The sequence below is a fragment of the Capricornis sumatraensis genome, chromosome 4, assembly GCF_032405125.1.
Source record: "Capricornis sumatraensis isolate serow.1 chromosome 4, serow.2, whole genome shotgun sequence".
In the NCBI taxonomy this organism is placed as follows: Eukaryota; Metazoa; Chordata; class Mammalia; order Artiodactyla; family Bovidae; genus Capricornis; species Capricornis sumatraensis.
Genome location: NC_091072.1, coordinates 160,772,571 through 160,787,546, shown reverse-complemented (window position 1 = coordinate 160,787,546; position 14,976 = coordinate 160,772,571). Strand labels below are relative to the sequence as shown.

Below are 14,976 nucleotides of genomic sequence, written 5' to 3'. Positions count from 1 at the left end.
CCCTTGGGCACCAGAATGTTTGTGTCGAGACCCCCGGGGGCCGTGGGGAGGGGGGAGGAGCACCCTCCTGTGCGAGCAGCAGGGAGCGGACTTCTCCGCTCTTCCCGGGGAGGATGGTCACTGAGCACCAGCAGTGCCCCCCGCGCGGCGGCGTGGGGGCGTCTGGAGGCCTTCCCCCTGTCCCGTCAGGCATCTGGGGCACAGACACGTCAGCCGGCAGGTGACTGACGGGATCCTGGGCGGGGCCTCGGCAGGCGTGGCCTGTTCTGGTCCCAGTGATTCCCAGAGGGCCAGGCGCCGGACACGACTGAGCGACTGAACTGATCTGAACCACCCTCAGGATCAGGGAGGCTCCCTTTGCTTCGGCAGATATTCCAGAAGACTCAAGGGCTTCCACCCAGAAACTTGCTTCAGGCTGGTCTTCATGGAGGTCCTCCTGGGGTCCTGCAGACCTGTGGGTTCACCCCTGGGTGGGGCTGCCCAGCCTCCCAGGTCACTCCCTTCTGCTCTTTCTTCATGCCTCTGTTCACTCGTCAATACATGGAGCAGTTATCGAGTGCCTGCTGCGTGCCGGGAGTTGTTCTGGGTATGGGATACACAAAAAGACCAAAGAGATAAGACTGTTGTGCAGGCGTGTGTGTTCCGGAGGGTGTGGGGGAGGCGAGGAAGGGAGAGACAGTGAGCAGAGGGAGAGAGAGAGCTCGAGGGAGGGAGACGGTCCGCTTTACCCGCAGAACTCTGGATCCTTTCCGTAAAGGAAGGTATTTAGGAACCAGGATTCAGGTGCTAGAAGCACTCGTTGGTCCTAGGGGGGCTCACTCCCAGTCTCTCTTACGGGGCCAGTAGGGCCTCTACATGGGTGTACAGGTGTGTGTGTGTGTTCACGTATACTCATACTGAAACTCATGCTTCTTTCTATCTCTACTTATTGAAAACTTTGAATTCCGTTTCAACACCACAGAGTCATTCTAGCTGTTTTTCCCCTTCCATGTTTGTGAGTCTTTTCTTGCTCAGTGAGAAATCCTGTTCCCGTTGCCCTTGGCATAGCTCTTCATTGTCTGAATCCACCATCGCTTAAACGGCCTCCAGCCCCACCGGGCCGCCACCTCCTCGCTCACCCGCAGCCCCCACCAGGCCTCCTCCCCAGCCACCCTTCCCATTCAGCCCCGTCTTGTGACTGCTGCCTCTCTAGGCCCTGAATCTACCGACTGACTCTGACAGGTGCTGGGAACAAGGGGCCTTCATCGAGATTTGACTCAGGTATTCAATTATTCAGAAAAGGGAGGGAGGGGAAAAATGAAGGAAGTTTGTTTAAATTTTTTTTTTTAATTTAAAGGAAATGAAAATACAAAATGCCAAAATATGTGGGATGCTGAGAGGGAAATTCACAGCATTTTATTCTCATATTAGAAAAGACCTGCGCTAGGCTATGCTTAGTCACTCAGTCATGTCCAGCTCTGCGACCCCGTGGACTGCAGCATACAAGGCTCCACTGCCCTTGGGGAGTCTCCAGGCAAGAATACTGAGGCTACATCTCAGATCGATAGTCCAAGTTCCCACTTCAGTTCAGTTCAGTTCAGTCGTGTCCAGCTCTTTGCAACCCCTCGGACCACAGCACGCCAGGTTTCCCTGTCCATCACCAACTCCCGGAAGGCTCCCACTTCAAGAACCTCCACCAAGAAGAGCGAAATAAACCCAAAGCAAGTAGAAGGAAGGAGTGAGTAAAGACAAGAGCAGAAACCAGAGATTTTTAAACCAGGAAACCAATAGAATCAATGGAACAAAGAGCTTTGGGAAAACCAGTAATGTCATCAAACTTCTAGGAAGGAAAAAAAAAAAAGAGAGAAGATAGGTTAGTCGTATCAGGAATAAATTCTCAATTCCTTGAAACACACACACTGCCGCAAATCAGCCCACACGAAATAACTAATTCACACAACTACGTTACTATTAAGGAAACTGTACTTTAAAAACTCCCCAGAATGAAATCTTGGGCTCTGGTGGTTTCACCTGAGAGTTCTATCAAATGTTTCAGGAATTACACCGATTCTGTACAGTGTCTTTCAGAAAACAGAAGAGGAGGGAACACTCCCCAGTCCATTTTGTGAAGCTAATGTTCCCCTAATTCCAAAATCAGATGAAGACAGGACCAAAAACAAGCTGCAGACCAACGTCCCTCATGACTATAGATGCGACTCACGTAGACAGAGATGTGCAGCAGCTTATATCCCTCACATTCCCAAACTGAAAGTTACGCAGACTGTGTGCATCCGCGCACCTCGGAACCTGGAATACTCCTCAGTAGTAAGACGGGAGGAACTTCTGACACAAGTAAGAGAAAAGTGTGCTGACCAGGGAGAGCCAAGCTCATGAGTTTGTGTCAGCAAAGGTCCGTCTAGTCAAAGCTATGGTTTGAAGTCATGTATGGATGTGAGAGTTGGACTATAAAGAAAGCTGAGCACCGAAGAATTGATGCTTTTGAACTGTGGTGTTGGAGCAAACTCTTGAGAGTTCCTTGGGCTGCAAGGTGATCCAACCAGTCCATCCTAAAGGAAATCAGTCCTGAATATTCGTTGGAAGGCCTGATGCTGGAGCTGAAACTCCAATACTTTGGCCACCTGATGCGAAGAGCTGACTCATTGGAAAAGACGCTGATGCTGGGAAAGATTGAGGGCAGGAGGAGAAGCGGACGACAGAGGATGAGATGGTTGGATGGCATCACCAACGCAATGGACATGGGTTTGAGTAAACTCCGGGAGTTGGTGATGGAGAGGGAGGCCTGGCATGCTGCAGTCCATGGGGTCGCCAAGAGTCGGACACGACTGAGCGACTGAACTGGACTGAACTGAGCTTGCGTTCTGTGTGGTTCCATCTGTGTATCACTCCTGAATGAGGGCATGGCAGACCTGGAGCATGGATGAGTGGCTGCCTGGGCTGGGGGCGGGGGTGGAAGGGAAGAGGGTGGGGTCCTCGTGCTGATGGAAATGCTCTGTATCCTGACAGTATCAGCGTCCACATCTGGGCCGTGATGTTTACAGTTGGTGGAAACTGGGTAAAGGGTGCCTCAGATCTCGCTTATTTTTTAGAATTGCGTGTACACCTAAAATTAACTCAAGGACTTAACTAAAAGAACTTAGAAAGATGGACAAATATGTGCTGGCATGCGCACATTTTCTTCCTGAAGGGCACCCTCCTCCCCCCGAAAGCAAATCCATCAACAACACGGATCAGATAGCTGTGCTGGGTCCTAAGCCATCCCACGCGTGGTATCTTGAAACATCAGCTGTTTATTATTCCTGTGATTCGGTGACGGGAGGCATTGTTGCGACTCTTTCTGCAGAGAGTCCACCGCATGTGGGTGCCTTTGGGAAGACGGTTAATGAGAAAGGAGGGGGTCTTCGTGCTCACTTTTTAACTTCCTGTGATATTTTACCTGTTTCAAGTTTTCTTTTATTAAAGAATACAGCAGGAGTCATCTGGGCGATGGGCTCATGAGCCATTTCTGTTTTCTTTTCTAAAAAGTTTTCCATTTAGAAAATCATTTGATTCAAAGCAGGTACGAGATAAGGAAGCTAAACTCTTTTCAAGTGTAGGTAGGCGTTTGCCAAGTCCATCAACCCTTTGTGACGCAGGAGAGGGCCAGGTGGGTGGTTACTGTCCCCCGGTCTGCACGGGGTCTTAGCCTCGCTCCTCCCACTCATGGAGGTGGTAGGCTGGGAGCCTTGCAGATGAGTCGGTGGGACGCGTTGTATACTCAGTTCCTGCCAGGCAGGCTCACCCACCCACTCCAGTCCAGGTCCGCGCTCTGGGCTGTGAATCGTTTTGTTTCTCTCCAGCTGGGTTTCCTGTGTCCCTCGGCCAGTTTCTGGGGACAGGAGTGGTCCCTGCTGTGTCTGGACCCGTGGGTAGCCAATCTGTGTCTGACATCGATGTTCCCGTGACTGCAGTGGGAGCCCAGTGCCCAAGCGGGCGGGGCGCCCACCTGCTTCCTTTCCAAACATGCCCCGTCAGAGGGCAGAGTCACCTGCCGTGGAAACAGAATCACTCAGCCCCACCCGGGCCCCCGACCCCCGCCAGTCATGGAAAGTTGCCCGCAGCCTGGAGCTCCAGGCGGCTCCCTGTCTGGTGGCCTCGGGCGTCCACAGGCCGCCCTGTCCCACCCAGCACGCCCAGCTCAGCCCCCCGTCACTGCCCCCCCAACGCTCTGCAATGAAACACTGCCTGCCCCGAGCCCCCTGCCCTCCCAGGCTGCCCCCCTTTCTTCACCCCTGCCCCCTGCCCTCTAAGGACCAGCCTGTCACTGCTGAGGGCCTCTCGCCCAGCCTGGGAGGAGGATCCAGAGGGACAGGGTCGGGGCTGGACGGAGCCCAATTGCCGGCGCCCTCCTGCTCTGCCTTCCCCCTCCCCCACCTTCCCAGCCCTTTCAGGCCTCACCCCTGCCTTCTCCCCACTGACCCAGCCCTGTCCCCACCCCTGCATGGCACCCCAGAGGCCTGCACACCCGAGGTGGGGGCGGGGAGGCCAATCCGGAGGAAGGTGAAGGCAACTGGGAGGTGCTGGGGGTCTGTAGGGAGAAGCTGAGGGTCCTGGGCTCTCTTTGTGGCCATACACACTCTGGGGACAGAGAGGATCCTATTGGGGTCCCAGCAGGAGCAGAAGGGGGCTTTGCAAGTGTGTGTGTGTGTGTGCGTGTGTGTGTGTGTGTGTGCACGCGTGAGTGTGAGTGTGGATGCTTCTTGAAAGCCTTTCTCTCTTTGTCCGAGAAGGTTTTCCGAAATGACCCATAGCCTGCAAACCTTGGCAGTCCAGAGACGTGTCATTGCTGATGCCGCCTTCCTTTCTCTCCTGGACTGTTCAAAGGGTCCCCTCCCCGGCTCTGGTCCAGCTGGGAGCAGCGGGCGTCAGAGTCATAGACCCCAGGGGTGCAGGGCGTGCACTTCTCGTGGGGCGCTTCAGGGGCCTCCCCTTCGTGTTGAGCAGCTTCTGGTCCACAGAGCCCTTAAAAGAAGGAACATGTTCCCCCAACTTTCCAAGAAGGCACTGTGTAAATGGAAAGAGCCCCGACCTTGAGCCCTCCATCTGTCATTGGAGAAGAGACCTCCCCTTGGAGCAAAGCTGCGTGAACTCCCGAGTTCCCAGAAAACTCGGAGAGCCTGCCCGGCCAGGCAGATACGGACAAGGGACCCGGCCCGGCAGGGACGGCAGCTCCAACGCTCCTGGCCCCCGCTCACCGGCCCCCGAGCTTGTCTGGTGAGAGGCCACACCTGGGGAGGATCTTTTCCAGAACAAAAGGCATCCCCAGGGAGATCACTGGGCCGGTAGGAGATGCTTCTTCATACACAGTGCCGAGCGCACAGGCCATGCTCGGTGGGCCTCTGCCTCCCAGCCCTGGGTTTTCCCACGTCTGGGCAACCGTCACAAAAGCACCTCCTTTGACCTGTGACCACAGTCCTCAGGAGTCGGATCACCGCATTGCCTGAGAAACGGACGGCTCTGCTGTGGTTCGTGTTAAGGTGACCAGTTGGTTCTGACCCTTGTGAAAAATCTTCTCTTTTTAATGCTCCCCAAATAAAACGGGTCCGTTCTCACAGCCCATTACTCTGCTGGACAGCTGGGCACGTGAGGGACTCAGAGCCGAGCGATGCTCTGCGCCCTAGAGAAGGACCGGGGGCTGCCGTGAAGGTGCCCTGAGGTCCAGGCTCCTAGTTTGGTGTGTGGGTTTTTGCCGTGTGGTTGCCGCTTGCAGGATCTTAGTTTCCCAATGAGAGACTGAACCTGGGGCCATGGCAGTGAAACTCCCAAGTCCTAACCACTGGACTGCTAGGCAACTCTTGTTTTTTCCTTAAAGGTGTTAAAAAAAGAAGCTGTATATTTTTAATGCAGGAAAATAGCGTAGCGAAAATACAGAGAGAACAGCCGCTTGTGTGTTTTTTGGCTTTCTTCCTGCCTTTCTTAGCAACAGCACGGCAGCAGCAAACTTCCTGGAATGTTCCCTTCACACACGTCCCTGTGCATTTAACCCCACCCGGGAGGCCCCGTTTTCACCTCGGTTTTACGGCTGAACCTGGCTCAGGGGTCTGGGGTGGACAGTGGGAGTCAGGGGACTTTGCTAAGTGGGGTAAGGATGTGACCTCTTGGCCTTTTGGAGGTGATGCTCATTGGAGGCTTTGGACATTGCTGTCCCCTGGCCCCTGGCAGCCGTGGGCCCTGACTGCGTTGGTGTGACAGCCTGCCCAGTACCAGGGACTCGGCAGGGGGCCCGGGGCCTCTCTTCCGAATGGCGCTGGACTTAGCCTCTCTCCAGGAGATGCTGCCCAGCTGGGCAGTGCGTCCCCTGCCCCAGGTCCCCAGCAGGCGAAGCAGACAGGAGTAGGTGCTGCTTTCGGCCAGCTGTGCGCCCTGCCCGGTGGCCCCGTCAGGCTCCCATGCAGCAGTGTGCTGCCCACGCCCGGGGGGGCACTGTGCCCATCCTAGGCTGCAGGTGTCCCGTGTCTCAGAGGAAAAGGGTCAAGAAGGCCTGGGCTTAGGCCTTAATGTTAAATTCAAGAAGTAAATATGTTGACTGCCTCAGTTCAGTCGCGTCCGACTCTTTGCGACCCCATGAACCGCAGCACGCCAGGCCTCTGAGTCCACCCAAACCCGTGCCCATTGAGTGGGTGATGCCATCCAACCACCTCATCCTCTGCCGTTTACGGCTTAATCTGGCGGAACTCTGAGCCCCTCCTGGCGATTTCACTGAAGAAGATTGTTGTTGTTTAGTCACTAAGTTGTGTCCGACTCTTGCGACCACATGGACTGTAGCCCACGAGACTCCTCTGCTCATGGGATTTCCCAGGCAAGAATACTGGAGTGCGCTGCCATTTCCTTCTCCACTGAAGAAGGCGGAATGACTTCTTTTCCTACATTCGATTGAAGTATAGTTGATTTACAGTGTTGGGTTTAATTTCTGCTGCCCAGAGAAGGGGCTGACAGACATTCTTTTCCACTGTGCTTTCACCCCGGAACACTGAGCATCGGTCCATGGTGTACGTGGACGTTGTGCGTCTGCTCCGTATTTAACAGTCTGCATCCAGGAACTCGCATTCCCCCTTCCTTCTCTGCTCCTGCCTGGGTGGCGACGGGCCGAATCGCTTCCCATCAGAGACGTGGACCTAGCTCCCCATCGCGGAGCCCAGAGCCCCCGTGCGGAGGCCTGGTCTGTGCTCGGGGCCTGGGAGAGGCCGCAGCCTGCCTAGGGGGCGGGAGGGCATTCCCACTTGTGTGTTACAGGCGGGGAAGCTGAGTGTCAGAGTCGCTACCAGAGCATCCAGCGACTGTCTGCACGTGGGGCGCCCCCCAGACCCAACCTGGGCCCCCAGGGACACAGCACCTTGATCTGCTGTTGGAGTTCCAGCAAAGTCATGCTGGGAGGCTCCCTGGGCGTTTGGTTTGGATCCTGGAAGTGCGTGTGCCTGGATGTTTTCTCCTCTCGTCCACCAATTAGCATCAGAGAAAAACACCATGCCTGTTTTGGAGGGGGGCCTCCTCACCTTTGTGCCTGGACCGGGGTGAGGGGCTCGCCCATATTTCTCGGTGTGCCCATCGTCCAGTGGGCTTTGTTCAGCTGGCCCAGTCGTCGGGTCTGAGCCTCACACGTATACGTTCCAGGCTGCATTTTCACTCTTTGTGACATTCCTTAGGCCCAGCCGTCTGTGAATTCTTTGATATGAACGTCAGTTAATCATTTCTGACACAGAGCTTGAATCTATTTCATTCCCAAGACTTGCCCCTCCTGGTATCTGGTTTCGAGCCCCCACCCCACGCCTCTTCCCTTGCAACCAGCATTTGAAATTGAACCCCCATCCACCTCCCCGATGAGGAATTGTCTGCAGCAGGTTAAAAGGCTGTAGAAATATGAGCGCTTCATAGGGACCAAGCCCTATTGTGTCACAAACAATCCCCACGGGCGGCTCCGGGACCCCTGAATGGAAAAGCCCAGGGAGGGGGGTGCTGCCCAGGGAGAAGAAATAGCTGAAGGGAAATAAAAAGGCGCAGACCCCAAGTGACGACTCGGGGCGGGTTCGCCCGGAGCCAGGAACCCGGACGCACACAGATTTGCGAAGCTGGTTGTCTTGGTCCCCCCGGCGTGCACGGCGTCCTTCGGAACTCTTCTCAGGGGTGGGCACGGTGGGCCTGTCCTTGCTGGCCCCGATCCCGCCTGCCCGTGGTGGGCTCTGCTCAGGGCAGCCTGTGCACAAGCCCGCCCCTCCTGCAGGCCCTGCCGGCTAGCCTGGGCCTCCAGCTCTCAGATCGTATGCTGGCTCCCCTCGGCCCCTGGGTGTCCACGCCAGGCCGCTGTGGGGCAGGGCTGAGGGTGAGAAGGGGCAGGGATCCCCTGGCCGGGATAGCTGCCCCCTGGGGCCAGGCCCCAGGAGGGACAGTCAGGGACTCGGGCCTTTACCTGTCCTGTGCCCGGAGCCCCTCTCACTTGAGAAGTAAGGTGACTCGTACTGCCTATGGCCCCTTTATTCCTGAACGTCTTTTTCTCTTGCACGTACTTGAAAAACTCTTCTTAAAGATGTGAAGGGCCAGCTCCTTTCGCCTTGCTGTCTGTTCTTTGCTCCTCCCCTCCGCGCCCACAGAGCCTCGCCTGCCCTCTCCTCCCCAGCCCCAGTCTCGCCCTGGATGCTCGGGTGGACCGCTCACGTCACAGCCCCTCCTGCCAGCGCGCGGGCGGCCGTGTGCGCCCGAGCCGGGCGCCGTCACCACCTCTCGATTGTCCTGATTCCTCCCCGCTCCGCCAGCCATCCAGCCACGCTTTGTCTTCCCTCGACCAAGATAGATGAGCTGAGCCCAGATCAGACACCCTTGCTGGGGCCTTCGTTCCTCCCAAACCCCCAAGTCAGGCTGACCGTGTCAACATACATGCTTCCCAAGCCCGATGGAGAACGTTCACTGCTCTTTCTGCCTGTAATTGCTTGTGAGTCTGAGTCTCTCTAGGAAGGCTTTGGGATAGAGTTTATCCTCATCTGACAGATAGAAAAAACGGGGAAGGTGAATGGTGGGTGTCCATCCAATATTTCTTTTTTTCGAATTGGGTGGAATTTACATACATTAACCATTTAAAGTGGCGTTTAGTACATTCATGATACCGTGCAGCCACCACCTTTATCTAGATCTGAGATATTTCCGTCACCCTGAAAGGAAACTCTGTACTCATTACCAGCCCCTCCCAACCCCACCGGCACGCCAGCCCCTGAAATCACTCCTCTGCTTTCCGTGTCTCTGTCTATCCTGGACACATCATGTAAATCGGGTCACACAGCGCGTGATGTGTGTTGCGTGGCACAGAAGGCCTCTGTGCCAGGCTTCTCTCACTAGGCGTGATGTCTTGGAGGCTCACCCACGTGGTCGCATATAACAGTATTCCGTTCCTTCTTAGTGGCTGAATAATAGTCCATTGAATGGATATACCACATTCTGTGTATCCATTCATTTGCTGATGGACTTTGGGGTGGTTCTGCCTTTTAGCTGTTGTGAATAGTGCTACTGAGACCTTTTGGGAACAAGTTTTTGTTTGAGTCCCTGTGTTCGGTTCTCTGGGGTCTGTTCCTAGCAGTGGTTTCCTGGGTCACGTGGGGCTCACGCTCAGTACTCAGTCGTGCCTGACTCTGCAAACCCACAGACTGAAGCCTGCCAGGCTCCTCTGTCCATGGGATTCTCCAGGCAAGAATACTGGAGTGGGTTGCCACGCCCTCCTCCAGGGGATCTTCCCAACGCAGGGATCAAGCCCGCGTCTGCTGCATCTCTTGCCCTGCGGCGGGTTCTTTGCCACTGAGCCTTCGGGGAACCCCGGTCACGTGGTAGCTGTGTTGCACTCTTTGAGGACCCTGTCCATGTGCTCTGAGTCCCTGCAGCTTTGGTTCCTGTTACCCACAGCCTTCCCCCAGCTCCCTTCCTGTTCTCCTGGCGATCCTGACCATACGTGGACAGTTGGCCTGGGCGTGAGGCTGGCCGGCCCAGCATTCTGCTGGTTCAGGAGTAGCACGGCGCGCCGCGGAGTCGGACGCTGGCCCTGGGATGTCGTGACCCCTCCCCGAAACCTCCCTGTGTGTCTCTCCTGCTGGTACTCGCAGGTCTTACCCTGAGGGTGCTCGGTTCTGTGCTCCGAAGGGCCGTCTCTTTGGGCCCAGCGGCTGGTGGATCTGGGAGCAGGAATCAAGAAGCAGATGCCGATCTGCCGATCCATGTTTGCTTCCCCCCCTTGCTGCTTCAGTGAAGTAACGCCAGACTCTGAAATCTGTCTTACCAGTGAAATCTGTCTCACGTCCGTAAGTGCTGCTGTAAATACAAATGCTGATTTTTGGGTTTTTTTTTCCGTCTTTCCGTTTTCCTCATCATTTCCGTTTGAAGCCCGTGGCTCTGAGCTGTTGATTATCAGCAGCAGTTTACAACAACCACAGTTGTGTAAACAGCAGCTTCGTTTCATTAGCGCCTCCCAAGGATAAATGCTGTTTATGTCCTTCCTCTGGAAGGCTCACACCCATCCCCAAAAATGTAAATTGCAAGTTGTCAAGATAATACGGGCTTGCACAGCTGGAGGACGGTTCTTTCCCCAGGATCGCACCTAATATTTAAGCATCTCGTAATAGGCACTTGGACGTGTTCTCTAAAGGGGGCTGCTATTACAGAGCGAGAAAACAGGTTATTTTTTATACTTATCTAACTGTTGCTTAACCAAAGGTGAAATCTTTAAGGGAATAGCTTAGCCGACCTTGTGATCTCATCAACTGACGCAAAAGAAACTGGAGAGGATTATGCGTGAGCTGGGACATCAAGGGGCAGGGTGAGAGTCTTCCTCTGGCTTGACCTGAGAAGCGTTCGAGGGAGACTCCAGCATCTCATGGTGATGTCTCCCAGAAGTCCGTGTCGCACAGAGAGGATGGGTATTCTAACATTAAATCTTCGTCTTGTAGACAGAGAAACTGAGGTGTAGTGACGGCCTTGTCCAGGTCAGATGGTTGGCCAGGGAGGAAGTAGGCGGTTTGGCTGGGGTTGCCATGTACAGTGGTGTAGGCTGTACACTGCACAATTCCAAAGGGTAATGCCAGGGTGAATGAGGCCTCCTGGAGTCACACAACTTGGCTGCCTGGCTGAGCTCCTGTTACCAAAAACTCCACGTCCTGCCTTTCGGCCTAGCATTCTCAATCAAAGGATACATTTTTTGTCCTATTTAAAAACTGAAGGTTTGGAAAAACAAAAACCGAAGGTTTGGAATGAGCTGTGTAGTTGTTATTTCCCCATTAAAAGACATCGAAGATGATTTAATTAAATTATCTATGTTTTTACAACTCCCCATTTCCAATATTATAAAGAAGCATCGAATTTCATCATTATTAACTCGACCGGACCCCAGACCTATTATGTGGAGGCCCTGAGCCCTTGCTCTTGGGGCTGATGGATGGTCCCTGCAGGGACTGGGAGCAAATGTTCTGGGTCGGGGTGCGTGTCTCATGCAGATGGTGAAGCGTGGTGGCCCTCTGGGTTAGCCCACATGCCCCCTCCGGAGGCAGCGCTTGTCCAGGCTGTGCAGATGGGGAAGGGGCTCAGGCGTCTGGCCTGGCCCAAGCCGGCCCTCTGCATTTCTGGAACAGTGCCCCGTGCTGTATGGCGTGGGTGGTGTGAATGGTGCTGTGTCTCCCACTAGGCGTCTGAGGGCCGTCTGGGTGGATGTGCTGGGTATCCTCGAGGGCCGGTCGGCCGGGGACTGGTGAGGAATGCCCAGGATGAGCGGGCTGCCCAGGGAGAGGGAGTCAGTCCTTGGATGTGAACCCCAGCCTCCCCGATTGGGGAACCTGCTCCTTCCAGAAGTGGGCAGGCTGCCCCCTGCGTCACCGGTCCCAGGGGATGCTCCTGAGCAGCCCTGGGCAGGGAGACTGAGTGTGTGAGAACCACGGGGACGCCGGGGAAGGCGGGGAGCTGCTGATCTAGGCCACAGAGGGTGGCTGACCTCGGGCCTGCCAAAGGGGCTGGAGGGTCATCCCTGGGCCAGGAAGGGCATGAGCCCTCGAGGGGTGAGCACCTGGAGTTGCCATCTTCCTGGCCCAGATGAGGGATACCCCGCCGAGTGGGGGAGCGCTGACTGTGCAACCTGCACCCCAGGAACCAGGCAGGAGGTGTGTGGACACGGTCCGGCCACAGCGTGGACTCACACGGATATTCAGAAGGAGGGGCCCCCGGGCTCTGGTATCAGCTGCGGGAACGAAACACAAACTAGGGGGCTGACAGCAGACCGGCCTCCTCCCCGGTCCTGGAGACAGGCGTCTGGGGCCGGCTGTGCGCAGGGCCTCCCTGAGGGCTGCAGGGCACGGGCGGTCCTTTCTGTCTCCGTCAGGGTCTGGGGTGCTGGCACCCTTGCTGTGGCAGCGTCACCCGCCTCTGCCTCCATTGCCACGTGGCGTCTCCCTGGTGGCTGTGTATGTGTCTTCCTTGTAAGGACACTGGTCACCTGGGTGAGGGTCCATCCTGCTGCAGCGTGCCCTCAGCCCAACCAATTACGTCTGCCAGATGCCAGTTTCCAAACAAGGCCACATTCTGGGGTTCTGGGAGGGACATAAGTTTGGGGGCTCCCCGTTCACCCATGACAGCTGGTTTGGAGACTCATTTAAGACCAGGCTGGTTGGGAGGCGGGTGCCGTGGCTGGGGAACTGGCAGGGGCCGCTGGCGGGAGGTCACACTGACGGCTTTCTCGTCCCCCAGCCCAACATCGGCCGCCTAGGCCTGCCCCACGGGCCGTCCGGAGAGAAGGTGGCCGTGGTGACCGTGGACGACTGTGACACGGCCGTGGCCGTGCGCTTCGGCAGCTTTGTCGGGAACTACAGCTGTGCTGCCCAGGGCACTCAGAGCGGCTCCAAGAAGTGAGTGTCCCGGGGGCGGGCCCTGCAGTGCACCCCGTCTGTGACCACTGCGCCGAGGGGTCGCCCAGGGCGGGCCGCAGCGCGGGGCACTCTGGGCGTGGAGGCCTGGCAGTCCCGATCTGGGGTGAAGTCACGTTTCCTCCCTCATCCCTCGATATGTCAAAGCCTCTCAGAACAGGTCCCCTTACACTCATCTGCCCAAGCGGTGGCCAGGCCATGCCCAGGGTTGTGACGGCTGGCGTGCCTAGCCCAGAAGCCCTTGCCAGCCCTGTCTCCACGGAGCCCTGGCTTTGTTCCAGAAAGTGCTGGTCCCTGTGATTCAGGGCTGGGTCAGTGAGCCCTCTGTTAGATCCAAGTGGCTGTTCACCATGTGGATGCCAGGGTCCCCAGGGCCCATCGTAACCCTGGGCAGAGACATGCTGGTGTGGAAGTTTCCAGTCCCAGGGCAAGAAGGGTCCATGCTGGACTCTACTCGGATTGCTTGGGTGGGATATTCACTAAGCTCTTTGAACCCCATGGTTAGTTGAGCCTGGTCTGCTGGGGCATCCGGTATGAAACATGCCTGTTTCATCAGGTCCCTGCCCCCAGCTGTGGTGCAGGGGGGTTGCTCCCAGCTCAGTGATGGGACGGGTGTGCGCCTGCAGAGCCAGGGTTCGCGTTTGCCGTGACCTCCGCTCAAGGTCGTTAGGGACCAGAGGCAGGTGGCACCTCTGTTCGGCTCTGCGTGTCCTGTTGTGGTGTGGACTGGACAGGCCAGGCCAGCGGGCAGGACTCGGGGCGGCCACCCGAAAACTACCGTTTGTCAGGACCTGACATGAGGGGGAAAACTGAGGCACAGAGCTCCTGAGAGCCGGGGGCAGCCCCGGAAGCAGGATCTGCCGCGTGTGTTCTGGCCTCTTGGCCGCCTGCTTCCTTGGCCTGCCCCCCTGTTGGATTTACTGCTGCTCGGGGTGACGAGTGAGCCCACGGCTGAGGCCACAGTGACTGTATAGCAACACCAGGGCCCCCTCGCCAGCCCGCCATCTCAGCGGTTGACGTTGCCTCCGCAGGTCCCTGGACCTGACCGGGCCGCTGCTCCTGGGGGGCGTCCCCAACCTGCCCGAGGACTTCCCGGTGCGGAACCGGCAGTTCGTGGGCTGCATGCGAAACCTGTCCATTGATGGCAGGCACGTGGACATGGCCAGCTTCATCGCCAACAACGGCACCAGGGCAGGTGCGGTGGGGGCGTCATGGGGCCGCGGTGAACGGGCGAGGAGGGCTTCCTCCACCTCCTGGGGGACCGAGCTCATGGGCCCAGCCGCCCGCGGGCCTAGGGTCCCACCTCTGTGGCGGGCCTGCTGCCAACCCGAACGCACGATCCCAGGTCCCCAGGTGGCCCAGCCGGCTGGCGGGCTGGGCCCGCGGCCCCGGGCCTCCAGACATGGACGTTCCACGGGGTCTCGGGTCTCAGGTCCCGATGGCCCAGGGGGGCCCGGGTCTGCCCGCCGCCTCTCCAGCTGTGCCCACAGGGCGCGTCTCCCTGCCGCACGGGTTGGTGCTGGGAGACATGAGTAGACCCCCCACCCCACCCCCTCGTGGTTCTTTCCTCCACCTCCCGCTCTGAGCCCACGCCCTGCGCTCCACCTCCAGGCTGCGCTGCTCAGCGGAACTTCTGCGATGGGGCCTGGTGCCAGAACGGGGGCACCTGTGTCAGCGGCTGGAACACGTACCTTTGCGAGTGCCCACTCCGCTTCGGCGGCAAGAACTGCGAGCAAGGTGAGAGCTGGCGTGGTGGGTGCTGGGAGCCCCAGCCCCCCGTGGCACGTGTGTCCCCAGGCCTGGGTCCTGGTGGGGAGCCGGGTGGGGGGGTGCAGGCCAGGGCCTGGGCTGGGGGCACCATGGTGCGTGATGTCGGAGCAGAGGCTGGGCACCCAGGACGGGTCTGCAGGACCCAGCCCTTTGCGTGAGCCGGACCAGCATGGCGTGGGGAGTCCATGGGGGCCAGAGGAGTGGGCGGGGCCTGGGTGAGCCTCCTGGGGGCTGTGTGTCTCCTCACAGGCACCCTGAGCTGCCAGGGGCAGCTCCCTGGGCCCCACGCCCC

At 57.4% G+C, this 14,976-nt stretch overlaps 1 protein-coding gene across 1 annotated transcript in view; it reads left to right on the top strand.

Annotated features, from left to right (window-relative positions):
* Positions 1–14,976, top strand: part of CELSR1 (cadherin EGF LAG seven-pass G-type receptor 1) — a 144,848-nt gene that overhangs the window by 87,485 nt on the left and 42,387 nt on the right. The window contains exons 7-9 of the mRNA XM_068971563.1: positions 12,739–12,896; positions 13,946–14,109; positions 14,526–14,651. Of these exons, the coding sequence (XP_068827664.1) occupies positions 12,739–12,896; positions 13,946–14,109; positions 14,526–14,651 (448 nt within the window). The remainder of the gene's footprint in view (positions 1–12,738; positions 12,897–13,945; positions 14,110–14,525; positions 14,652–14,976) is intronic.